We start from the raw sequence: 27,548 nt of genomic DNA on the forward strand, positions 1-27,548 counted from the left end.
AAAGATGTTGTTGAATGACAAGTGAGGCATGAGCGGCGGCAACTTGAAATTAGTGGAGGTTGAGGCCTGGTGGGTAACGCGAAGAGAGGATATACTGAAGGGCAAGTTCCCATCTCCGGAGTTCTGACAGGTTGGTGTAAGTGGGAAGTATCCAGATAACCCGGACGGTGTAACACTGTGCCAAGATGTGCTGGCCGTGCACCAAGGCATGTTTAGCCACAGGGTGGTCCTCATTACCAACAAACACTGTCTGCCTGTGTCCATTCATGCGAATGGACAGTTTTTTGCTGGTCATTCCCACATAGAAAGCTTCACAGTGTAGGCAGGTCAGTTGGTAAATCACGTAGGTGCTTTCACACGTGGCTCTGCCTTTGATCGTGTACACCTTCCGGGTGACAGGACTGGAGTAGGTGGTGGTGGGAGGGTGCACGGGACAGGTTTTACACTGGGGGCGGTTACAAGGGTAGGTAAGTTATGTCATTCATTATAGGATTTTTTCATTAATAAAAAAATATTATTTTGTGGAACATAATTTGAAAAGAATCAGTAGGTTCAGGGGTTAATGTTGAGGTCTCACTTCTGTTAGCAGCCATGGAGTTGATGCGTGAGTGTCCCACAATGTCACGAGAATGTTTCTCATGTTTTTGATAAGGTAGTTATTTGAGATTTCATCAGCATACAGCATCTTATAGAGTAGTGCTTCCAGCGCCATAAATGGCCAGACTATGGCTAAAGTGGCAACACTCCAAACGAACTGTAGCTACTGTGCCCAACATTAAAAATGCACAGCCCTTAAACCCCCTTTACACTGGAGCAAATGCAAATGAACATTAACAAATGCACGTTTACCACTATACATTACCATTCTCTTGTCACTGAACAAGTGATTGCAATTGCGAAAATGGATGAGAACACAAAATCATGAACAAAGCCCATGAACGCTGCATTACTGTCTTTTGGGACTAATAATCGACACATAGGATACTAAACTATATAGTTAGGACCACGATGAAGAACCCTGAAAGTCTTGATTATTCTGCAAGGCAAGTGATATGTCTTTGACAAAATAAGCAAAATGGCATAAGAAAGGAAGACTTTAGATGTCTCGATTTGTACATAAGCAAAAATTGCATGGGGGTAGTGCACCTAACACTGAAGCTCCAGCTTTCCTTAGCATTAGTAGAAAACTTTTCATACGTCTGCTGAGACTTTTTGCTAGCTTCTAATCAAAGCTGGGGAGGAAATTTGAAAGCAGATAATCTCTAACATAGCTGTGATACATCAGCCATGTTATTAGAAACACCATCAATCTAAGCACAAGAATGAGCAGTCTTCCGTATTTTTACTTTTAATCACCATTATAGATACATATTCATAGTTTTTATTTTAAAGGAAATTTATTGTGATTTTCCTCTTTAACAAAAAAGGAATTATGAAAGTTTGTGCTTAGCCATTTCACTCCCACCCCCTAAAGAATTTATTGTCTTTCTCACATCTCCATAGGATCTTAGAGTACTTGAGCAATTTTCTACCAATCATATTTCTTTTTCTTTGGCATTTGTGAAATGGATCTCTTGGATCCCAAAAGAATGTATGATATTTGTATTCTTATACCAGCAACATTATATTCTCTTCGGAGCACTCCATCATTCGCCCAACTCATGTCAAGAACAACAAAAGTTGGTAAGATAGCAGACGACAGCTTTGTATACTAGCACTGAAGTGGAGAGGATCCAAACTTCTTTCGATGGTTTGCTAAAAGGCCAAAAACAGAAGCAAATACAACTGAATGAGCAAACAAGTGAATGCGAACCAAACATAATGGAATGCCATTTGCAACGCACACCTAACATTTACACCAGAGCGAATATTTTTTCATTGTTGTACATTCATTTGTGTTTTCTTCACTGTAAAGCGGGCTTTAATCATTTTAGGGCCATTGAAATTGATGTGTCCCTTGTTGATGATAGAAGATATGTCCCAGCAGCCTGAGGGAGGCATCTGAAGGCAAGTTTCATCACCAGTATCACACATCTGAAAGTGAGTGTGAATTAGTACAGAGGCACTTTATTTTATGGTGGCACTTCAGTACTGACAGGTGATCAGGAGTTTTGTCTTTCCAAGTACTTAGAAGGTATTATTAACCAAATGTAGATTTATAGAGTAGGTAATTATTCGTGGGAATAATGGTTGTCACAAGGCTTGTTAAACTGCAAATTAACAATGTATTTTTGAATGAACTGCTTTTGTTTAGCTGAAATTTCTGATTACACTGCAAGATGTTAGTTGGAGCAGCATCTTAAATAAATAGTATATCAAGTCCAATGTGTATGTGGTCCAGTGTACATATGAACTACAGGAGGAAAAAGTAATACCTGCCTAAGCAACACCAGAGGAATTGTCGCCTGGGCAACAAGGATTTATCGACACTACCAGATCAAGGACAGGCACCAGGCAACCAACGAACTGGTTTCTCCACTACTATGGTTTTATCAAGATGCAACAATTACTATGCTATCATTACAGATGTCATAGAAATTCAGAAGCACAAAAATGATTAACAGTAAGGGAGAACAGAAATTAGACACACTAAAAGCCTTACTGTTAAATAAAGTAAACAGCCCAACTCTATCCCTCTACAAGCTCCAAAATACACGTAGGTGCAACTCCACAATCTGATCATGTCACCAACCGACTGTTGTGTGGATACATATGAACATTTCAGTTTGCTGAGCTTGTTTAGTTTTGTACTGCCATTGAAGCCTTTACAACATTGGATGTCTATAGCACTGGAAGACAAAAATTTTGGCATAGAAATATGCCGTGGACCACAACCTAATGTAGATAAAAAGAAAAAACACAAAGGACACGAATTCCAGCCATGAAAGCCTGAATCATCTTAAGATTTGTTTAAAGCATATCATTCTGTGATCACAGTCTGTTATTAACCAAACAAAGTAGTAATTAGTTTCTGTTGTTTATCTACCTAAAGTCAACCAGTGAAAACAATTTAAGAAACACAAAAGTCAAGGTTTTTTTCAATACCTGATAACAATTCAATGAAGTTTACTTTACTACGCATATGCAAAGTCCATTTATTCAGTACCTCCTCATTAGTTATGTGATCTACCCACATAATCTTCAGCTTTCTTCCATAGCACCACATTTCAAAACCTTCCATTTTCTTCTTGTCTAAACTGTTTATCGTCCACGTGCTACACTCCACACAAACACTTATAGAAAAAGACTTCCCGACACTTAAATCTATACTCAAAGTTAACAAATTGTTGTTCTTCTGAAACGCTTTCCGTGCCAGAGCCTGTCTACATCTTATATCCTCTCTACTTCTACCATCATCAGTTATTTTGCTCCCCAAATAGCAAAACTCATTTAATACTTTAAGTGTCTCATTTCCTAGTCTAATTCCCTCAGCATCACCTGATTTTGTTTTACTACATCCCATTATCCTTATTTTGCTTTTGCTGATATTCATCTCATATCCCCCTTTCAAGACACTGTCCCTTCCGTTCAACTGCTCTTCCAGGTCCTTTGCTGTCTCTGGCAGAATTAGTATGTCATAGGCAAACCTCAAAGTTTTTATTTCTTCTCCCTGGACTTTAATTCCTACTCCAAATTTTGCTTTTGTTTCCTTTACTGCTAGCACAATATACAGCTTGAAAAAAAAAATTAGGGAAAGGCTACAACCCTGTCTCACTCGCTTCTCAACCACTGCTTCCCTTTTCATGCTCCTCAACTCTTATAACTGCTATCTGGTTTCTGTACAAATTGTAAATAGCCTTTCACTCCCTGTATTTTACTTCTTTCACCTCTAGAATTTGAAAGAGACTATTCCAATCAACATTACCAAAAGCTTTCTCCAAGTCTAAAAATGCTATAAGCATTGTTTAGCCTTTCCTTAACCTATCTTCTGTGAGAAATCTTAGGTCCTGTATTGCCTCGCGTGTTCTTACATTTCTCTGGAATTCAAAGTTACCTTTGCCAAGGTTTGCTTGTACCAGTTTTTCCAATCTTCTGTAAAGGGTTCGCATTGGCATTTTGCAACTGTGACTTATTAAACAGACAGTTCAATATTTTTCACACCTGTGAGCACCTGGTTTCTTTGGAATTGGAATTATTATATTCTTCTTGAAGTCTGAGGGTATTTCACCAGTCCCATACATCTTGCTCACCAGATGGAAGAATTTTGTCATCACTGGCTCTCCCAAGGCTCTCCCAAAGCTCTAACAGAATGTTGTCTACTCCAGAGACCTTGTTTCAACTTGAGTCTTTCAGTGCTTTGTCAAATTCTTCACACAGTATCATATCTCCCTTCTCCATCTACGTCCTCTTCCATTTCCATAATACCGCCCTCAATTAGAGCTCTTTATATTCATACAGTTGCTCCTAATTTCTCCACAGTCTCTTTAATTTTCCTGTAGGCAGCATCTATCTTACCCCTAGTGATATATGCTCCCTACATCCTTACATTTGTCCTTTAGCCATTCCTGCTTAGCCATTCTGCAGTTGCTGTCAATCTCACTTTTTAGACTTTTACATTCCTTTTCATCTGCTTCATTTACTTCATTTTATTTCCTCCTTTCATTAATAAAATAAAATAAATATTTGAACAAAATCTTCTAGGTTTTCAAGCCACATCAATTTGAATAAAATACTCCAGCTTTCAATAGCTCTCTTTGCCATTGTCATATGGAGAAAAAACCACTGATTGATGGGGCTGGTACGGTTTTCCGCTTATATAGCCATGATTGCAGCCTCTGGTACCAATCAGAGAAGGCCAAACCGGCGTGTGTATGGAAGGAGAGTTGGGCTGTTCATAGCAACTATATTGGCATCTCACTGGATCCTGGCTCAGAGGTAAGCACAACTGCAGAGAAATTATTTCAAGAACTCAATAATCTACATCTACATCTATACTCCGCAAGCCACCTTGCGGTGTGTGGCGGAAGGTACTTATTGTACCACTATCTGATCCCCCCTTCCCTGTTCCATTCACGAATTGTGCGTGGGAAGAACGACTGCTTGTAAGTCTCCGTATTTGCTCTAATTTCTCGGATCTTTTCGTTGTGATCATTGCGCGAGATATATGTGGGCGGTAGTAATATGTTGCCCATCTCTTCCCGGAATGTGCTCTCTCGTAATTTCGATAATAAACCTCTCCGTATTGCGTAACGCCTTTCTTGAAGTGTCCGCCACTGGAGCTTGTTCAGCATCTCCGTAACGCTCTCGCGCTGACTAAATGTCCCCATGACGAATCGCGCTGCTTTTCGCTGGATCATGTCTATCTCTTCTATTAATCCAACCTGGTAAGGGTCCCATACTGATGAGCAATACTCAAGAATCGGACGAACAAGCGTTTTGTAAGCTACTTCTTTCGTCGATGAGTCACATTTTCTTAGAATTCTTTCTATGAATCTCAACCTGGCGCCTGCTTTTCCCACTATTTGTTTTATGTGATCATTCCACTTCAGATCGCTCCGGATAGTAACTCCTAAGTATTTTACGGTTGTTACCGCTTCCAATGATTTACCACCTATGGCATAATCGTACCGGAATGGATTTCTGCCCCTATGTATGCGCATTATATTACATTTATCTACGTTTAGGGAAAACTGCCAGCTGTCGCACCATGCATTAATCCTCTGCAGGTCCTCCTGGAGTACGTACGAGTCTTCTGATGTTGCTACTTTCTTGTAGACAACCGTGTCATCTGCAAATAGCCTCACGGAGCTACCGATGTTGTCAACTAAGTCATTTATGTATATTGTAAACAATAAAGGTCCTATCACGCTTCCCTGCGGTACTCCCGAAATTACCTCTACATCTGCAGATTTTGAACCGTTAAGAATGACATGTTGTGTTCTTTCTTCTAGGAAATCCTGAATCCAATCACAAACCTGGTCCGATATTCCGTAAGCTCGTATTTTTTTCACTAAACGTAAGTGCGGAACCGTATCAAATGCCTTCCTGAAGTCCAGGAATACGGCATCAATCTGCTCGTCAGTGTCTACGGCACTGTGAATTTCTTGGGCAAATAGGGCGAGCCGAGTTTCACATGATCTCTGTTTGCGGAATCCATGTTGGTTATGATGAAGGAGATTTGTATTATCTAAGAACGTCATAATACGAGAACACAAAACATGTTCCATTATTCTACAACAGATTGACGTAAGCGAAATAGGCCTATAATTATTCGCATCTGATTTATGACCCTTCTTGAAAATGGGAACGACCTGCGCTTTCTTCCAGTCGCTAGGTACTTTACGTTCTTCCAGCGATCTACGATAAATTGCTGATAGAAAGGGGGCAAGTTCTTTAGCATAATCACTGTAGAATCTTAAGGGTATCTCGTCTGGTCCGGATGCTTTTCCGCTACTAAGTGATAGCAGTTGTTTTTCAATTCCGATATCGAATCATGCAACTACACCGATTTTTCTGGGAAATGGACACTGAACTGTAGCCACATTTGGGAATAGAAGGAAGCCAAACAGAATGGCAACATATACTGAAGAGTCAAAGAAATTAGTGCACCTGCCTAATATCTTGTATAGCCCTCTCGAGCACACAGAAGTGCCGCAACACGATGTGACATGGATTTGACTAATGTCTGAAGTAGTGCTGGAGGGAATTGACACCATGAATCCTGGGCTGTCCATAAATATGAATGGTGGAATCATCTTCGGTACCAATGGATGACAAACATACACTGAAACACCAAAGAAATTGGTATACACATACGTATTTCAATACAGAGTTATGTAAACAGGTAGAATACGGCACTGTGGTTGGCAACGCCTATATAAGACAGCAAGTGTTTGGCACATTTGTTCAATTGGTTACTGCTACTACAATGGCAGGTTATCAAGATTTAAGTGAATCTGAATGTGGTGTTACAGTCGGCGCACAAGTGAGATAGCAATGAAGTGGGGATTTTCCCATAAAACCACTTCACGAGTGTACCATGAATATCAGGAATCCGGTAAAACATAAAATCTTCAACATTGCCGCAGCCGCAAAAAGATCTTGCAAGAATGGGACCAACAACAACTGAAGAGAATCTTCCAGTGTGACGGAAGTGCAACCTTTCTGCAAACTGCTGCAGATTTCAATGTTGGGCCACCAAGAACATCAGCGTATTAACCATTCAACGAAACAACATCGTTATGGGCTTTTGGAGCCAGAGGCCCACTCATGTTACTTTGTTGACTGCACGACAAAAAGCTTTACGCTTTGCCAGGGCCTGTCAATGCCGACATTGGACTGTTGAGGACTGGAAACATGTATCCCGGTTGGACAAGTCTCGTTTCAAATTGTATCGAGCACATGGATGTGTGCCTGTATGGAGACAATCTCATGAATCAATGGAACCTGCATATTAGCATGGGACCGTTCAAGCTGGTGAAGACACAATAATGGTGTGTGGCGTGTGCAGTTGGAGTGATATGGGACTCCTGATGCATCTAGATACGACTCTGACAGATGAAACATACTTAAGCATACTACTTGATTACCTGCATCCATTCACGTCCATTGTGCATTTCGATGGACTTGGGCAATTTCAGCAGAACAATGCGACACCCCACACATCCGGAATTGCTACAGAGTGGCTTCAGGAACACTCCTCTGAGTTCGAAGACTTCTGCTGGCCACCAACCTCCTCAGACATTAACATTACTGAGTGTATCTGGGATGCCTTGCAATGTACTGTTCAGAAGATATCTCCAACTCCTTGTACTCTTACAGATTTATGGACAGTCCGGGATTCATGGTGTCAATTCCCTCCAGCACTACTTCAGACATTAGTCAAATCCATGTCACATTCTGTTGCGGTACTCCTGCATGCTCGAGGAGGCTATACAAGATATTAGGCAGCTGTACTAGTTTCTTTGGCTCTTCAGCGTATGTTGCCAATTAGATTTTGTAGAAAAATGTGCTTACATAAAGAATACGAAAGACAAGAAGATGATTTGCTTTAAATGTTTTGTTGGTGAAGATTGTGAGTGTGCTGCAGTCACAAACTTTCGTTTTGTCAGCATGAAAGAAGGGGGAGGAAGATGCCACTCCACTATTTCGCATGGAAGATAGCAAAGTGAAGTCACAGGATGACGTAAATGATGCTGCTGGTACTATTCAAACAAAACTAAAGAAGTTAACGTAACTTCCTGAGTATGGATGGAAAGAGTTGACAGAAATACTATGGCTCCCCTAAGATTTTCTTCTCAGCCCAGAATAATGAGAAGACGTGTTCAATTAAAAGTGAAATCATAAGAACCATTTTGTATGAACTCTTACTCTATTCCACCAGCCAAGAAACATGCAGCTGACTAATAAATTAAGTGTTGTGCCATATAGAGGGTGTATACGTGGACAAGAAAAAATAAATTCCCAGGTTTTCCCAGATTTCCGCAAACGAAAACACACTTCTTACAAGGTGAAAATACATTTTTCCAAGATAAGTGATGGTGTACTTTTCCTCGCAGCTGTAAAAACATCAATCCTTTGAATGCTAAAGTTTTTACGTACCAGCGAGAACTTCCCGGCACTTTAAAAAATGAAACTCGGCAGGGGGGGGGGGGGGGGGTGAACACATTCCGGAAAGATCTTTGATGTGCACTGCCTATCTTCATATTACGATATGCTGCATATTTTTGTATTACAAAAGTAAATTCGAATTCCACCAAACACAACACGTTAGTTTCCGAAGCATTGAAACAGAGATTGCAACACGCTATTGTAAGTCAATCACAGCAGATATTCAGAGCATAGGACATGTGATGTAGTCAGCCAACAGCAACATCACTGTTAAGTTGCATGAATGCACAAATAGGAAAATTTAATGGTTTAAACTAACGTACATAGTGTAGCTACAAGAAAAGCTAAGCCTTCACTTATAATACTGGTCTTGAAGATTAATATGCTACAAGAAAAGTTAAGCTTTCACATGAAAATAATGCTTTTCGAAGAACCGTGCGCAATATTTTCCCGCGATCTCTTAGACATGGGTTCATTTCAGCAGCATCAGGAAACACATTACTGCATGTAGGCAGCTACAATGACGTAGGAAGCCCATATGTTCATACACATATGGCATTAAGAGATTTTACATGATGTCATAAAAGAAATAGGACATAAGAGGATACTCCACGAGCATAGGAATTTCGTAAACCACACTAAAATCCATAATTCGACTTGAATGATGCATTTATATGTCCAGATTCACAACGAAGTAGGCCCCAACCTGATATTAAGCTTTTCAGAGTGCTTTTCGGGATGCAAATTTTCTTGGAGTACCAATACTATATTGTCTCATGTTTGATTATTTATTATGGCATAACGCCATGTGTGCCAGAAGACGAAAATGTGCACTTGAAATTCAGTGAACACTTGATACTAGCCAATGGCGGGGAATGAAACACTTCGTTTCTTATAAATTGACTGCATCTGCAGAAAAGATTAATTAACGTCACATTTACTTAGCAAACCGACAAAAATAACTTCATTGTTGTGTAAGGCTAATACTGTTTGACTGCCAAAAACGTGGTAATAAAATAAAATCAGAAAACAAACTAATAACAGCCTTCCGTAATTATGTGAATGTATTTAAATCACTTGATAGCTCCCGGCCACAGAAATCAGTTTTGTTTTCATTTGACGTGTGAACTGTACACGAAGAGGAAATAGGACATCAGAAAACAGCAAAATCACTAAGTGTAAACTCAGGTAACTGTCCCCCTCCCCACTAAAATCCAGACTTCTTGCACATGCGCGAATCTGGCAGCTTGGGCGAGCCAGGAAAATTTTTCTGTGTAGCATGACTGCTTCTTGCTACTGCTGCAGTTACACTTCAAGTAGCCAGAACTGGGAGAAGGCACTGCACATATGGATCTCCACTGCGCATGTGCATGAGCCCGATGACAACTGCTCAACAGTTGTGACATCATGCTCATCAGAAGCAGTTTGCTGTTATGAAGTTTTCCACAGTCTTTGTCCTAATGCCTATGACAAATCTGACTGTTTATCAGTTCTTACCAGTCAAAATTACAAAAATTTAACTGAAGACTAAAACAATGAAAAATTCCAGGAATTCTAGAATATTCCCAGGTTTTTCCCAGATTTCTCCCAGGTAAAAGAATTCCTGCATTTCCCAGTTGTCCCAGAGCGTATACTGTTTTTACAAGTGGAAAGCACAAAGTGTTAAAATTAATGACTACCTTGTGATCCAGGTGCAGTAACCTCTCCGCATGCTCAGCGTGATTGTTCTGTTGCCACATAGCTAATGTTGTCAAAATGTGATAGTAATGACACTGAGGCTGCTGACATGTTCACCGCCGGTTTGTGGGTGCGTGTGTATGCACATGAGCTGCAAGACCTGTGATGCCTGATGGGAGCAGGGCTACCACACTGCCACCTGCTGCTAACCACTAGCACTTCTGGGCAAGGAAGTCGTGTAAGCTGCTGCTTTGATGCCCACCACTTTATTTCCCTGTGGCACGGTTGCCAGAGTGTGTGCCAGTCAAATAACGTACTGTGCCCACCACTTCAATGGTGGCTGAGTGCGTTATGATGGACCATGCATGTCCCAACGCATTCCCTGACCTGTACTGAATCTTGTCATCTTTTCTATGATACCCTTATGCTACAACCATCTACAGTGAAGTGTTTAAAAGTAGATCACAGTGAAATAGTGAATTATACAGTGCATTATGGAAGCACTTTGATATAGAAAGGGAATTTGCAATTACTGAAGTTGTTTTTAAACCATATTCTAATTTTATTGTCAACTTAATGATGCCAATTTTAGCATTCTTTTTTCTGATTTGACAATGTTATCTAAATAATACGTATTGCAATGATTTACTAATACTGTTTGATGAAATCTACATTTATCTTTTTCTACTATGATTGGCAATTGCTGCATGGTGTTTTCTATGCCTTTTGATCACTCTTTTACATGTAATTCACTTTCAAAAAATAATACTAATAATAAAATAAAAGAAGAAATCTGAAAAATTCCTGGCAAATATTTGAAACTCAATTATTGTGTCAAACAACTGCACTAATTGATATGAGTCATGAGCCAGCAAACTTAAAGCTTTCAAAATACTGAATGCTTACATAGCAATAATTTACTTGGTTTACACAGAAGTGGCCTTTGTTTACTAATTACTATCTTTACAAGTGCTTATCTTTTTGATTATTTGTGTGTGGACACAGCTTTGAAGTCAGATTCAGTTCCTCATTTTTTCTTCTCTGGCGGTCTTCCATGGACAAGTCTTCTACGTATACGTATTCTATCTATCTACTGACATCACATGTCCTTCTACTAATGAAAGTTATATTAAGTACATAATATATACATTAGTTACAAGCATGCCACCATGTTAATGATTGATTGATTGATCTTTCCAGAATGAAGTTACAAAGGTAAGAGATGAGGTACTGGCAGAAGTAAAGCTGTGAGGACAGGTTGTGCTTCGGTAGCTCAATCGATAGAGCATTTTACCATAAAAGTCTCAGTCTACCACGCAGTTTTTATCTTCCAGGAGGATTGACTGATCTTTCCTGTTACCAGCACTCTTTCTTGGACAACTTAAATGTTTCATTCACAGTTTGTTTTGAATTTCTTCCCTTTGATTTCACATGTGCATGAAGAATCCAAATTCAAAAATTTAAGAGTTCCAGAGATTTAAGATTATCACTGCTGTGCCTCTTTCATCAGAAGAAAAGACACTGTCTCTGTGAGCTGCAACAATGTGTGGCTAAACCTCTCTGGTTACAACAGTCAAATAAAATGCTGCTCATTTTGGGCGCACAGTGCAGCAGTTGTGGTTGTTGTTCAGAGCTGGCTGGTTGTTAAGAGAAAGGTGCCGTAATATGCGTTTAGATGTGAGCACAAATAATGTTTAGTGACAGCTTTAGTATAGGAAATGACATCCCAAAATGAATCATTTCGGAACGTAAGGTTCTGTTAGAACACCATGGCCTGATTTCGTTATTCCGATTTCATAACTGTCGATTACAAAGGCATTACTACATGAATATTTGCATCTTAGTCTGTTGTCCTTTCTGAAATTCATTCACCAGTAACTAAAGAATACTAATTAGGCAATAAGTCATCGTTACAAAGTAGATGCATTATTGGCAATTAAGTGAGGAGGAGGATATCTCAGAAATTTTAGAGTAGTCATGCAGGTGTGTGTGTGTGTGTGTGTGTGTGTGTGTGTGTGTGTGTGTGTGTGAGTGAATTCCTAAGGGACCAAACTATTGAGGTGGTCGGCCCCTAAACTTACATGCTACTTAAACTAACTTATGCTTTAAAAAAAAAAAAACCACACACACACACACACACACACACACACACACACACACACACACACACACACACACGTAAATACGTCTGAGGGAGGACTCTAACCTCCGGCAGGAGTGGCCGCACAATCCGTGACATGGTGCCCCCAATCACGCGGCCACTCCATGCAGCAGAAGGATATGTACATACTTCTGGCTTCCAATATGCACAGATTCCGAAGACTATACTTCATATAAATTATAAAATACCACTTTAACATGATTTTGCAAACATTTTACTTTACCTGTATTACAAGAAGGTGCTTTAGCAGATCTGTAGACATCTGCTGTTTTACGTGTTATCTCTGGCAGCCCTTCAACAGATTTTGCAACATACTTGTATGGAAGGCTCCGAAGAGTCTCATTGAAGTAATTTTCGTTGTATTTGCGTTCCAAGATATCAACAGTCTCAAATGCCTCAATGATCCTGAAAAATTTAAATCATGAAGTGTGATAAGTATACCACCAAACAGTATAATATTCTGAAACAACAACATCAACATCAACTTACAAACCCCTGGGCATGTAAATAATGAAAGAAAGCAGTTTTTACATGAAGTACACATCAATTTTGGTCACACTACAGCTCAAAGCTGAAAATTAAAAGTGGTATTTAGTGATATCAGGTGCAATTTAAGTTACAAAAGCTTCTGTAACCACACAATGACTGGTGGAAGAAAGAGTAGAGTGGATAAAAGTGAGAAAGCAAGCCATAAGTTTTCAAGGTAAGCACTCAAACAATATTAGGATTTTTTCTTTCACTTTCAAATCTGACAATGCTTTTTACACATAAAAGAAACCATGTTGTGTTATACATTACGTGCATTTGCGTTTCATGAAGACCAATAATTGTGGATCCATTTTAAAACCAATCCAGTGTGGAGTTGTTATTTCTATCATCCATTCTTGAAATAATGCTAAAGTCTGAGAGAGCAGTGCATCAAGGCATACCACAATGCAGAAAACCTATTACAGATGAAGAATTAAATCCAATTCGCATCTGTGGTAGTTTTCTGGTGTATAAAGAGAATAAAGTAAACAAATATGGGTATGAAGGGCACCCGCAGATGTGATGATACAATTCAACTGACAAAAACTGCAACAGCTGCACCAAAATGATTTATTAACATGTTGAGTGCAGAGCGGATTTTACAGGGTTTTCCACTGATGTGACAACCTGAAGGATTTATCTAAAACCAAAAACTGTTACTGAATACAACAAGGTATAAACTGCTAATCACTTTTCTGATCAGGTGAATGCATATAGCAGTTCAGGGAGAAAGACAGTAAAATGGAATCAAAAGTTAGCCTTCAGTTTTATTTTGAACACCACTGCTGTGAATGTTTTATGTGTGTCCTAAAATTTTGGAAACCATTAGCAGATGCACTCACGTGGCATTCACATGAAAAAACTCCAGTGAGGATTGATACATAAAGAAGAAAACTCAATGGACAAAATGGAAGGAAAGGTGCATAAAGTGCATAGATTTTGTTCTGAATGTTACTAGACAAACATAAATTTAACTAAACAGATGGTTATCTTTTGTAATATCTAAATCCCATCTAAACCCCACCTTTGTACTGAACGTTTTAAAAAACTTCATTAAAATTACATTTGCTTTTATCCTTGTTATTGCCGTTCCATGCACTGATGCATCCAAGTGCACTGCCAGTCTGCACGGACTGTCTCTGTCCAAATAAAAAGTACACTGACTGTCTACACTGACTGACTTTGTCCAAGTGGACTGTCAGTCTGCATGGACTGACTCTGTCCAAATGAAAAGTACACTGACTGACTTTGTCCAAGTGGACTGTCAGTCTACATGGACTGACTCTGTCCAAATGAAAAGTACATTGACTGTCTACACTGACTGACTTCGTCCAAATGAAAAGCACAATTTTAGGCCCCGGGGACAAACACCGCCCAAACCACGAGTCCACCGTCAGTCCCACAAGACATGTTAATCAGGATTAGTTTCATGACAAAGTTTTGTCTTCAGGTAACAAACTGTTGACCAAAGATGATACAATAAACATAATTAGAACCATCATAAAACAAAACACCAGACTGATAAAACTCTGACTGATATGTGACATACAGCCCTTTCAACACATGTTGTACTTAAAACCTCTATAGCGCTTAATAGTAGAATTTCCCCATCTTCCCGAAGATTCAACAGTAGTTGAATAACAACCGGCATCCTAAATGTGCAATAGCCCCCATCTCAAAACAAGCTTACTGGACATATGTGTGACATCATCTCAGGCAGTGACCAGCTACACCAGTACCTGAGAGAATAAGCTAGCACCATCCAAGCAAGACTGAACAGCGTGCATGTGCGGAAACCAGGAGAACTATTATAGCAAGCCAAGAGATGTGACAAGCAACAGCAAAGTCCCAAACTAAACAGATGGGAATGTGCAGGTACGTGCTACAAGATACAGAAACCCCTGTACAAACCAAAACACATGATATCAGCATTACAAGTAACCATAAGCTATTATAGTAATCTGACACAGGTAAGCCATAGAAAGAGGATATAAACAGTGCCACGAAAAGGCACAGGCAGAGGGTAAACATACTTGTAATGTGTCACCATCACCTTCCTTCCCCCATTACTCATGTGTGTTTTGTGTAGCCAATCAAAATTTGCTAAAAGTGAATGGTGACATAATTCTACCTGCCCATTAAGGGTAAACTTGGAGACAGTTTTAAGGCACCTCATTATTTTCACCTCTTTGGTTAACTATTTACAATTTGCAGATTTTTGGAAACAAAAGTAATAGAACGTTCATCATCATGAAGGTGTGTAGTGAGTGCCATTTTGAGTCGTTCTTATCATAGTGTTCTTTAAATTTAACCTTACACCTTCTCCCCACCTGACTAACATGTTTTACTGGGCAGCAGTCGAAAGAAATCCTATATGGACCCATACCATTGATGTCTCTGAGGCACCGAGATTCTTAGGTATGAAAACACCAGTATGCAGTCGTTTGACAACTCCTTGAGGCATTATACCAAGATATGAGATTCTATTGTATTTCCTATGACCTTGTTACTGTTCAAGTGTTACAGTAATAAACTGTTGAGATTTGGAGGACTGCGGCCTCATAGCCAGACTTGTTCATTCTTTTCCTGATAGTTCTTTTATTGATGATGTTAACAAACTTTGCATAGATAAGGAATTAAGTCATTCACTACATTTCCCATACCAATTATTACAATGCAAAGTTCATTAATAACAAGTATGAGGAAAAGAATGAATACATCTGGTATAATGAGGCCACTCTTAAAAACCCTCAATTATTTTACTTTGACGTCGGAATGGGATCCTTATCGCAGGACATACCTATACCTTGGTAGAATATTTGAAGGAACTGGCAAAGCATTGTGTGGCAATAATGTTATAGCCACCTTATATATATCTCATAATAAAACTGTAAACCATCTTGTCTGTCCATCCGTCTGAACACACTAATCTCCAAAACTACTAGACATATTTTCATGGGGTTTCCACAGGTAAGTTCAGCATACCTTAGGGCTTTATACAGGCTTTATTTCATCAACACCTAAACAAGGAAAGAAAATGCATTACAATTTAAAGTTTTTTTCTAAAAATTATATGCTCAGCTTACTAGTTCAGATGTTTAATCATTAAGGCGTAGAACACCAAAGGGTCAATGATGGCACTGTTAGTCTGATAGCGCACTAAAGAACCAATACAGTGACAGATGTACTTTCAGAAGTTTATGTCAGTGATAGAATTACGCGTCGCAGTCTTATCTTTACAAATACAAACCAACAGTGAATTTACTTGGCTAAGGCACATGGATTTACTAATTTTGCTTTGTTTATTGAGAACTTAGACAATCCTCTGCTTGTTCTCTCTCTCTCTCTCTCTCTTTTTTTTTTTTTTTTTTTTTTTTTTTTTTTTTTTTTCGTCGTTTAGGAGAAACGAATTTATTAAGTTTGTTTCATAATTTCTATGCCTACTCATTACATTTTGATTTTTTTTTTCCTGAATAAAAATGCCTATAAAACAGTGGAGTCTTTCTGAATACACATGAATAGCTAAAAGACTGAGGACTGTGAGGTCTAAGAATCTAATGAATATTGTGAGGTGAAACTTTCTGCAGCTTGATAACATCACTCTTTAATTTGCTGTTTGGAAACTGCTTCCAAAAGTGAGGCATGGCACAACTCTGATCAAGGGTATCTTGCATTATCTCGCTCCTCAGTACTCTTCACTCACAGGGGCTTGAAGTTACTTCTCACCAATTTAATATCACAGGAGCCGAAGATCTGACAGCAAGTGGTGCAAGCAAGAAAGCTTTTATACCTGGAACCTGACTTACTGCCAAAAATTAACATTTCACTTTAAACATGTACATCTACTGGTGAGGCTATTATGCCACAACCATAAAGAAAGAAAAAGGCCAGATACTGGGCAATGGTCCATGGACCTTATTGCCAATTGCTTTTCGTACAGCAACTGTTACAGGGCTCTCTCCCATATTGTGAAGCAAACAGGCTCTTTGTTCATATCCCCTATCATTGACATCAAACAATGCATACAAAGAAGATTTGTAAGTTGACAATAAATTCCAGCTGTATGAAGTCTCGAGCCAGCTATAAATAAATACCAAGACAACGTTGGGTTTCTCAGATAATCCATACCTAAGAAGCTTGTTGCCTCCATGTGGTCACTGTTGTGCCATGTGACTCACCACCGATGCACTGATTTGCATGTTTGTGCTATCTACTACGTGCATTAGGTCTGAGTGGCAGCGTCATCTGCCGGGCATTTTCGCGAAGCTGGGAGGTGCTGTTCCTAGCTGCAGGCAGTGAGGAGCAGACACCAGTTAACAGCAGACGTCTGCTGCATGTTACAACACCTGGGCTGCCTTCAGCACAAGTTGGCAGCGCATAAGCAAGTGGTGCTCTTGTGGAGCCGTATCACTGTGACCAAGCCTCAGTCTGTCTGTGTCTTTCCTGTGAGTGCGTTCCACCGGATGGTATTTTCTTACCTCGAGAACTGCTTCTTTCCTCAAGTGACCATGGCGAGAGCTTAATGTTGCATGTGCAATGTTTATCTGATACACTGTCTCATCTCATAAGCCCTTTGTGTTTGGAATCTGTAAAGTGGCCACATGCAGCAGTTAGCTGTCTTGTTCCTAATTTAAACTGAACACGATGCGCTAAACTACAGTGGCGAGCTGCCTCTCATCGTTTTGTTTATTAGAGTTGAATGAATGGCCGCTCCTAACTGGACTCATTATTGTGTGGCTATCGTTGTTGTTGTTGTTGTTGTTGTTGTTGTGGTCTTCAGTCCTGAGACTGGTTTGATGCAGCTCTCCATGCTACTCTATCCTGTGCAAGCTGCTTCATCTCCCAGTACCTACTGCAACCTATATCCCTCTGAATCTGTTTAGTGTATTCATCTCTTGGTCTCCCTCTACAATTTCTACCTTCCATGCTGCCCTCCAATACTAAATTGGTGATCCCTTGATGCCTCAGAACATGTCCTACCAACCGATCCCTTCTTCTAGTCAAGCTGTGCCACAAGCTTCTCTTCTCCCCAATCCTAGTAAATACCTCCTCATTAGTTATGTGATCTACCCATCTAATCTTCAGCATTCTTCTGTAGCACCACATTTTGAAAGCTTCTATTCTCTTCTTGTCGAAACTATTTATCGTCCGTGTTTCACTTCCATACATGGCCACACTCCATACAAATACTTTCAGAAATGACTTCCTGACACTTAAATCTATATTCGATGTTAACAAATTTCTCTTCTTCAGAAACACTTTCCTTACCATTGCCAGTCTACATTTTATACCCTCTCTACTTCAACCATCATCAGTTATTTTGCTCCCCAAATAGCAAAACTCATTTACTACTTTAAGTGTCTCATTTCCTAATCTAATTCCCTCAGCATCACAGAACTTAATTCGACTACATTCCATTATCCACATTTTGCTTTTGTTGATGTTCATCTTATATCCTCCTTTCAAAACACTATCCATTCCTTTCAACTGCTCTTCCATGTCCTTTGCTGTCTGACAGAATTACTTACTTCTCCATGGATTTTAATACCTACTCCGAATTTTTCTTTTGTTTCCTTCACTGCTTGCTCAATATACAGATTGAATAGCATCGGGGATAGGCTACAACCCTGTCTCACTCCCTTCCCAACCACTGCTTCCCTTTCATGTCCCTCGACTCTTATAACTGCCATCTGGTTTCTGTACAAATTGTAAATAGCCTTTTACTCCCTGTATTTTACCCCTGCCACCTTCAGAATTTGAAAGAGAGTATTCCAGTTAACATTGTCAAACACTTTCTCTAAGTCTACAAATGCTAGAAACGTAGGTTTGCCTTTCCTTAATCTAGCTTCTAAGATAAGTCGTAGGGTCAGTATTGCCTCAGGTGTTCCAATATTTCTACGGAATCCAAACTGATCTTCCCCGAAGTCGGCTTCTACTAGTTCTTCCATTCGTTTGTAAAGAATTCGCGTTAGTATTTTGCAGCTGTGGCTTATTAAACTGATAGTTCGGTAATTTTCACATCTGTCAACACCTGCTTTCTTTGGGATTGGGATTGGGATTATTATATTCTTCTTGAAGTCTGAGGGTATTTCGCCTGTCTCATACATCTTGCTCACCAGATGGTAGAGTTTTGTCAGGACTGGCTCTCCCAAGGCTATCAGTACTTCTAATGGAATGTTGTCTACTCCCGGGGCCTTGTTTCGACTCAGATCTTTCTCCACGCAGTATTATATCTCCCATTTCATCTTCATCTACATCCTCTTCCATTTCCATAATATTGTCCTCAAGTACATCACCCTTGTATAGACCCTCTATATACTCCTTCCACCTTTCTGCTTTCCCTTCTTTGCTTAGAACTGGGTTTCCATCTGAGCTCTTGATATTCATACAAGTGGTTCTCTTTTTCTCCAAAGGTCTCCTTAATTTTCCTATCTTACCTCTAGTGAGATAAGCCTCTTCATCCTTACATTTGTCATCTAGCCATCCTTGCTTAGCCATTTTGCACTTCCTGTCAATGTCATTTTTGAGATGTTTGTATTCCTTTTTTCCTACTTCATTTACTGCATTTTTATATTTTCTCCTTTATCAATTAAATTCAATATTTCTTTTGTTACCCAAGGAGTTCTACTAGCCATTGTCTTTTTACCTACTTGATCCTCTACTGCCTTCACTACTTCATCCCTCAAAGCTACCCATTCTTCTTCTACTGTATTTCTTTCCCCCATTCCTGTCAATTGTTCCCTTATGCTCTCCCTGAAACTCTGTATAACCTCTGGTTTAGTCAGTTTATCCAGGTCCCATCTCCTTAAATTTCCACCTTTTTGCAGTTTCTTCAGTTTTAATCTACAGTTCATAACCAATAGATTGTGGTCAGAGTCCACATCTGCCCCTGGAAATGTCTTAACAATTTAAAACCTGGTTCCTAAATCTCTGTCTTACCATTATATAATCTATCTGAAACCTTCTAGTATCTCCAGGGTTCTTCCATGTATACAACCTTCTTTCATGATTCTTGAATGAAGTGTAAGCTATGATTAAGTTGTGCTCTGTCAAAATTCTACCAAGCGGCTTCCTTTTCATTTCTCTTCCCCAATCCATATTTACCTACTACGTTTCCTTCTCTCCCTTTTCCTACTGATGAATTCCAGTCACCCATGACTATTAAATTTTCGTCTCCCTTCACTATCTGAATAATTTCTTTGATTTCATCATACATTTCTTCAATTTTGTTTGTCATCTGCAGAGCTAGTTGGCATATAAACTTGTACTACTGTAGTAAGTGCGAGCTTTGTTTCTATCTTGGCCACAATAATGCGTTCACTATGCTGTTTGTAGTAGCTTACTCGCACTCCTACTTTTTAAATCATTATTAAACCTACTCCTGCATTACCCCTATTTGATTTTGTATTTATAACCCTGTATTCACCTGACCAAAAGTTTTGTTCCTCCTGCCACCGAACTTCACTAATTCCCACTATTAGTAACTTTAACCTATCCATTTCCCTTTTAAAATTTTCTAACCTACCTGCCCGATTAAGGGATCTCACATTCCACGCTCCGATCCGTAGAACGCCAGTTTCCTTTCTCCTGATAACGACGTCCTCTTGAGTAGTTCCCGCCTGAAGATCCGAATGGGGGACTATTTTACCACCGGAATACTTTACCCAAGAGGACGCCATCATCATTTAACCATACAGTAAAGCTGCATGCCCTCGGGAAAAATTACGGCTGTAGTTTCCCCTTGCTTTCAGCCATTCGCAGTACCAGCACATCAAGGCAGTTTTGGTTAGTGTTACAAGGCCAGATCAGTCAATCATCCAGACTGTTGCCCCTGCAGCTCCCGAAAAGGCTGCTGCCCCTCTTCAGGAACCACACGTTTGTCTGGCCTCTCAACAGATACCCCTCCGTTGTGGTTGCACCTACAGTACAGCTATCTGTATCGCTGAGGCATGCAAGCCTCCCCACCAACAGCAAGTAGCAAGGTCCGTGGTTCACGGGGGGAGAGTGGCTATCCTATGAATGAATTAAAATTTGTAGCCGTTATAAAAGGGTCAGGGTAGGCAACACGAGTGAGGGTATGTTTCGCAATTAAAGACTGTTGGGTAAATGAAGAGTGGTTACTGTTCACGTAGATTAAATGTGTCTTATGCATGATGAATTCTTAGCAGAGCTATGGTTGTTTTATATTATAGTGTTGCTTTTTGAATGGCAAGAGTGAATTTGGGTATTTTACTCTAAAGTTTGCCATAAATTTTCAATTTCGAGCATGGGTTGGGTACGTGTGTTGGTTTGCAGGTGGCTCTGAGCTCGATGTTGCGTTTGAAATAATGGCCTGCCCAGTTTATTTATCCACACTGTTCAACCATCGCATTACACTTGCACTGTTGTGTCATTAATGCCTGCTAGTTGTTTGTGTGACTGGTTGCCACATAGCCACACTGGCTAATGCTTGTGTCTGTTCCCGCCCTAGATCTTCTTAGATATCCAAAATCTGATAAATCTTTGTCTTGTTATACATGTCTGTAATTGAATTTGTCCCATTCTGTTGCCATTTGCTTATGGCCTATCTTAGTATGTTACAGACGGCTTCTTGAATCTCTGCCACAATAGTATTTTTTTCTCTGTGGCGCTGTCACAGTATCTCGCCTGGAGGTCAGAGTGATTGGGCTACTTGACTGGTGGGCCCATGGCCTAAATTTATGTATCTTGTGATATTTTGCAGGTAGTTTTTTTTTTTAATTCAATAGTAGTAATTGAGCCCGAAAGGAAAAATTAATAAGTGTTAATCCTATTGTGTATGCCTAATTTACCCTCACACTGAATGTTTGTAAAATTTATTTATTCACTGCCCTGGCCTGGAAAATAATACGCACTGAAGTCTTACATTTTAGGTAAGCTAGTGATTAGATATCATAGCTAACACTTGGTTCAAGAATCATAAAAGAAGGTTTTATGCATGGAAGAAGCTTGGAGATACTGTCAGGTTTCAGATAGATTATATAATGGTAAGACAGAGATTTAGGAACCAGGTTTTAAATTGTAAACATTCCCAGGAGCAGATGTGGACTCTGACCACAATCTATTGGTTATGACCTGTAGATTAAAACTGAAGACACTGCAATTAGGTGGAAATTTAAGGAGATGGGACCTGGATAAACTGGCAGAACCAGAGGGTGTAGAAAGTTTTGAGGGAGAGCATAAGGGAACAATTGAAAGGAATGGGGGAAAGAAATACAGCAGAAGAAGAATGGGTAGCTTTGAGGGATGAAGTATTGAAGGCAGCAGAGGATCAAGCAGGTAAAAAGACGAGGGCTAATAGAAGTCCTTGGGTAACAGAAGATACTGAATTTAATTGATGAAAGGAGAAAATACAAAAATGCAGTAAATGAAGTAGGCAAAAAGCAATACCAACGTCTCAAAAATGAGATCGACAGGAAGTGCAAAATGGCTAAGCAGGGATGGCTAGATGACAAATGTAAGGATGTAGAGGCTAATCTCACAAGGGGTAAGATAGATACTGCCTACAGGAAAATTAAAGAGACATTTGGAGAAAAGAGAACCACTTTCATGGATATCAACAGCTCAGATGGAAACCCAGTTCTAAGCGAAGAAGGGAAAGCAGAAAGGTGGAAGGAGAATATAGAGGGTCTATACAAGGGCGATGTACTTTAGGACAATATTATGGAAATGGAAGAGCATGTAGATGAAGATGAAATGGGAGATATGATACTGCGTGAAGAGTTTGACAGAACACTGAAAGACCTGAGTCGAAACGAGGCCCCCAGAGTAGACAACATTCCATTAGAAGTACTGATAGCCTTGGGAGAGCCAGTCCTGACAAAACTCTACTATCTGGTGAGCAAGATGTATCAGACAGGCGAAATACCCTCAGACTTCAAGAAGAATATAATAATTCCAGTCCCAAAGAAAGCAGGGGTTGACAGATGTGAAAATTACCGAAATATCAGTTTAATAAGCCACGGCTGCAAAATACTAACACGAATTCTTTACAGACGAATGGAAAAGCTGGTAGAAGCCGACCTCGGGGAAGATCAGTTTGGATTCCGTAGAAATGTTGGAACACGTGAGGCAATACTGACCCTTTGACTTGACTTAGAAGCTAGATTAAGGAAAGACATACCTGCGTTTCTAGCATTTGTAGACATAGAGAAATCTTTTGACAATGTTGACTGGAATACTCTCTTTCAAATTCTGAAGGTGGCAGGGGCAAAATACAGGGAGCGAAAGGCTATTTACAATTTGTACAGAAACCAGATGGCAGTTATAAGAGTCGAGGGACATGAAAGGGAAGCAGTGGTTGGGAAGGGAGTGAGACAGGGTTGTAGCCTCTGCCCGATGTTATTCAATATGTATATTGAGCAAGCAGTAAAGGAAACAAAAGAAAAACTTGGTGTAGGTATTAAAGTCCATGGAGAAGAAATAAAAACTTTGAGGTTCGCCGATGACATTGTAATTCTGTCAGACACAGCAAACGACCTGGAAGAGCAGCTGAATGGAATGGACAGTGTCTTGAAAGGAGGATATAAGATGAACATCAACAAAAGCAAAACCAGGATAATTGAAAGTAGTCAAATTCAATCGGGTGTTGCTGCAGGAATTAGATTAGGAAATGAGATGCTTAAAGTAGTAAATGAGTTTTGCTATTTGGGGAGCAAAATAATTGATGATGATCGAAGTAGAGAGGATATAAAATGTAGACTGGCAATGGCAAAGAAAGCATTTCTGAAGAAGAGAAATTTGTTAACATCCAGTATAGATTTAAGTGTCCGTTAAGTGTCCGGAAGCCTTTTCTGAAAGTATTTGTATGGAGTGTAGCCATGTATGGAAGTGAAACGTGGACAATAAATAGTTTAGACAAGAAGAGAATAGAAGCTTTCAAAATGTGGTGTTGCAGAAGAATGCTGAAGATTAGATTGGTAGATCACGTAACTAATGAGTAGGTATTGAATAGAATTGGAGAGAAGAGAAATTTGTGGCAAACCTTGACTAGAAGAGATAGTTGGTAGGACATATTCTGAGGCATCAAGTGATCACCAACTTAGTATTGGAGGGCAGCACGGAGGTAAAAATCGAAGAGGGAGACCAAGAGATGAATACACTAAACAGATTCAGAAGGATATAGGTTGCAGTAGGTACCGGAAGATGAAGAGGCTTGCACAGGATCGAGTATCATGGAGAACTGTATCAAACCAGTCTTCGGACTGAAGAGCACAACAGCAACAGTGATTAGATTCATTTTATACACAATAGTAGTTTGCCTTTGAGAATGGCTGCTTCTACTGTTAACATTTGTTATTTATTGTATTATTTCTGTATTTCTACTTCAGGTAAATTTTGAAGAAGTTGCATTTAACTGCACTGCACGAGCAAAACTGTTTTTAAAATGATCCTCTATAACTTGGTCATGGGCATGGGGAAATTATAACAATAGAATAATCAAATACACCTAAATAGTGGGGCTAAACTGTTGCTATCATACATTTGTTTTTAAATTTTCAGAGGACTTTTATGAACTGTATTTGTACAGTGATAGCATTTATTATTTGGGCCCCTGTGGTCAAGTGCAGTCTCATCATGACTATGGCTTGCCCGTAAAATTTCGTTACAATCTGAATCCAATATTGACCACGAGATGCAATGTTACAGTAATTTTGGTGTAAAGGGGCTGACTGAGTATCAGTGTTTACTTTTCTGAGGGATGATCTCCGTTGTTGAAATTCTCATTGTTCCCTATTTGAAATTTGTTGTTTATTGTAATTATTTCAACCAGTTATACTGAGTGATTGTTAATGAAGTTCTGATCTAACTTAAAGAGTGTTTAACTATGAATGCTGCTGCCCCTGTATTGATTTGACTTCCCCCTTCCACTGCACAGCCACTTGTGCTGCACCTTGTGTTGTTTTAGCTCAGAAAGACATATCAAGTGTTATCTTACCCCTTCAATGGTATGGGTGTATACAGGATTTCTTCGAATTGCTGCCCAGTAAAATACATTAGTCAAAAGGGAAAAGTTCTAAAGTCGGAACAGTCTGACACGACAAACTCACAAATGGCGTTTGGCACACCCCCCCCCCCCTTCATGATGAGGGGATATTTTATTACAAATGTTTCCAAAAATCTAAAAATTTTACATAATGAGCCCCACAGGCATCTGCTTAACATTTAAGAAGAGGTGGAAATACTGAGATGCATCAAAACTATTCCCGAGTTTATCGTTATTGGTCAGGCAGAATTACGTCACCATTCTGTTTTAGTAAATTTTGAATCACATGGGGAGGGGGAAGGGGGGGCGGGTGACACATTACAAGTATATTCGCCCTCAACCTAAGCCTTTTTATGAAACTGTTTGTATCTGCTTTCTGTGGCTTACCCTACAACCTGTTTTGTGATACTCCATCACTTTGCTTTAATGCTTCTTGGTAACTGTAATGATGTCAACATCTGCTATCATGTGTTTTGGTTTGTAAAGGGGTTTCCCTGTCTTCCAATGCTTACCCGCATGTGAATGTGTGTTTGCTTTGGTACTTTGCTGCTGCTTCTCATGTCACCTGGCTTGCTATGTCAGTTCTCCTGGTTTCTGCATGTGTGCTCTGTTCAGTCTTGTTGGGGTGGAGCTAGCTTATTCTGTCTCCGATACTGATACAGCTGGTCACTGCCTGTGAAGTCGTCCCACGTATGTCCGAAAAGCCTGTTTTGGGTTGGGCGTTGGTGCATGTTTAGGATGGCACCTCTTACTCAACTATTCTAATTTCTAATGTGACATCTTTCTCATGTTATTTTATTCATGGCAGTTGCATACTTTTGGCACCTGTTTCCAGCTGGAAGGTAGGGGAATTCTATTCTTTACCCGTATACCGTTTTAAGGACAGTACATGTTGAAAAATCTGTATACATCACGTCAGAATTTTATCAATTTGGTGTTTTGTTATACAGTGTTCTAATTACCATTCTTTAGGTCAACATTTATTTACCTGAAGAGGTGACTTAAACTAGTTGTGATTAATAAATCATTTTGACTTAGCTGTCGCAGTTTTCATCACACAAAATACGGGTGAAATGAGCACCGTTGCTGAATTAAATAATGGCTGTGTAATACATTTTTTGTTATTTACTATAAAGAATGTTCTTAACTGCTCATCAACAGTAGTAGTCAAGAGGCTGTTGTCTGACAGCAATAATACATAAAGAACACATTACGAATAAATTAGCAATGAAGTGAGAGAATCAGGTGACAGTTCTCGCAAGGATGTCAGAGACAATGTTAAATCACCATCTTAAAACAGCACATTTTAGAGTGCTGCAGATGGCGGCATGAAACTAGTTCAGTATGAGTGGTTGAACTGGAGACCTGACAGAACAGCAGAAATGAGCTGTTGTGTTTGGATATACAAATGATCATACCATGAATGAAGTTGGTCAATTTGTTGGTGTATCAATATGGACTGTCCCCAGCGTCTACAAGGAATGGTCTACCACTCACAGCCATGTACCATGCTATAAGCACAGTGATTAGAGGAAAAGAAAAAAAAGAAATAATAACCAACAGGGACCAGAGATGAGTGTCACGCCTTGTCAGGGACAAATGTTTTCAAATGCACCAGGGACTGCTGCTGTCTGTGAATCTAGGACAATCTCAGAAAGTTTACCAGTGAAAACTGTGAGGGAAACTACATGCAATGGACATTTCGATCTGGGTATATTGTACAAGGCCACTGCCACAGTGGCACATGAAATAGTGTGTCTTCAATGGGACAAAGAACACAGAAAATGGACATTAGTTCACTGAAGACATGTAATGTTGTCCAATGAGTCTCACTTTTGCCTCTTTTCAAACCACGCAAGATGTTGAGTGCAATGACGACCCAAAGAAGCGGATAACACCCAGTGTCTGGAGGGTGTGTTTCAGGCTGGAGTTGGTTCTATTAGGTCTTCGTATCATGACATAGGCCCACTCATTCATGTTACCATGAACATTAACCAGGATGTTCATTGCAATATTCTCAGTGAACTAGTCTTGATGTTTCTTCTACATCTCCCATATCTTCTACATACTCCTGGGGGCAAAGAATTTCTTGTCTGGGGCATTTATTTAGGGTAGTTAAAGGCAACTGTCAAATGGAATGGTGAAAAATAAACACCAGAATAAAAGGGGTGCAGTGTTTTTAGTAAAGCAAAGTTTCCAAAAATAAGTTTCTAATGGGACTAAAACAAACTTTACGATCTATGTTTATAAATACTTTTTGTTGTTTAGACATTGACTTTTAAAATAAATTATTTAATACAAAAACTTCAAACTGAAGAGCCGTCAGAAACCTTAGAGATACAGATGGGAATTACAAGGAGATATATAATTTTTAAAAAATACACATTATAATGAAAATTAAGTACAGGTGTGCAGGAAAGGTAGCCAAGCAAATGGAAGGTAAAAAGGCAAAGGATGTTCTTTGCTGGATTCCAAGAGACATGAAAGTAAAAAGAGTATGACCAAATGAAGGGAGAGTATACGGCATTAGAAAACATGTAGGACTAATATGGATGCATACAGCTGAAGTCCGTAAAGCTAAGTGGACAAAAGTGAGACAGCAAACAACAAGTTTTTGGGTTCAATATT

The 27,548-nt window shown here is 39.5% G+C and overlaps 1 protein-coding gene across 1 annotated transcript in view; it reads right to left on the reverse strand.

Moving 5' to 3' along the window:
- LOC124605114 (platelet binding protein GspB-like) overlaps nt 1–27,548 on the reverse strand; it is a 298,012-nt gene that overhangs the window by 126,556 nt on the left and 143,908 nt on the right. Inside the window, exon 17 of the mRNA XM_047136572.1 lies at nt 12,612–12,793. Within this exon, the coding sequence (XP_046992528.1) occupies nt 12,612–12,793 (182 nt within the window). The remainder of the gene's footprint in view (nt 1–12,611; nt 12,794–27,548) is intronic.

The sequence above is a fragment of the Schistocerca americana genome, chromosome 3 (genome assembly GCF_021461395.2).
Source record: "Schistocerca americana isolate TAMUIC-IGC-003095 chromosome 3, iqSchAmer2.1, whole genome shotgun sequence".
NCBI lineage: Eukaryota > Metazoa > Arthropoda > Insecta > Orthoptera > Acrididae > Schistocerca > Schistocerca americana.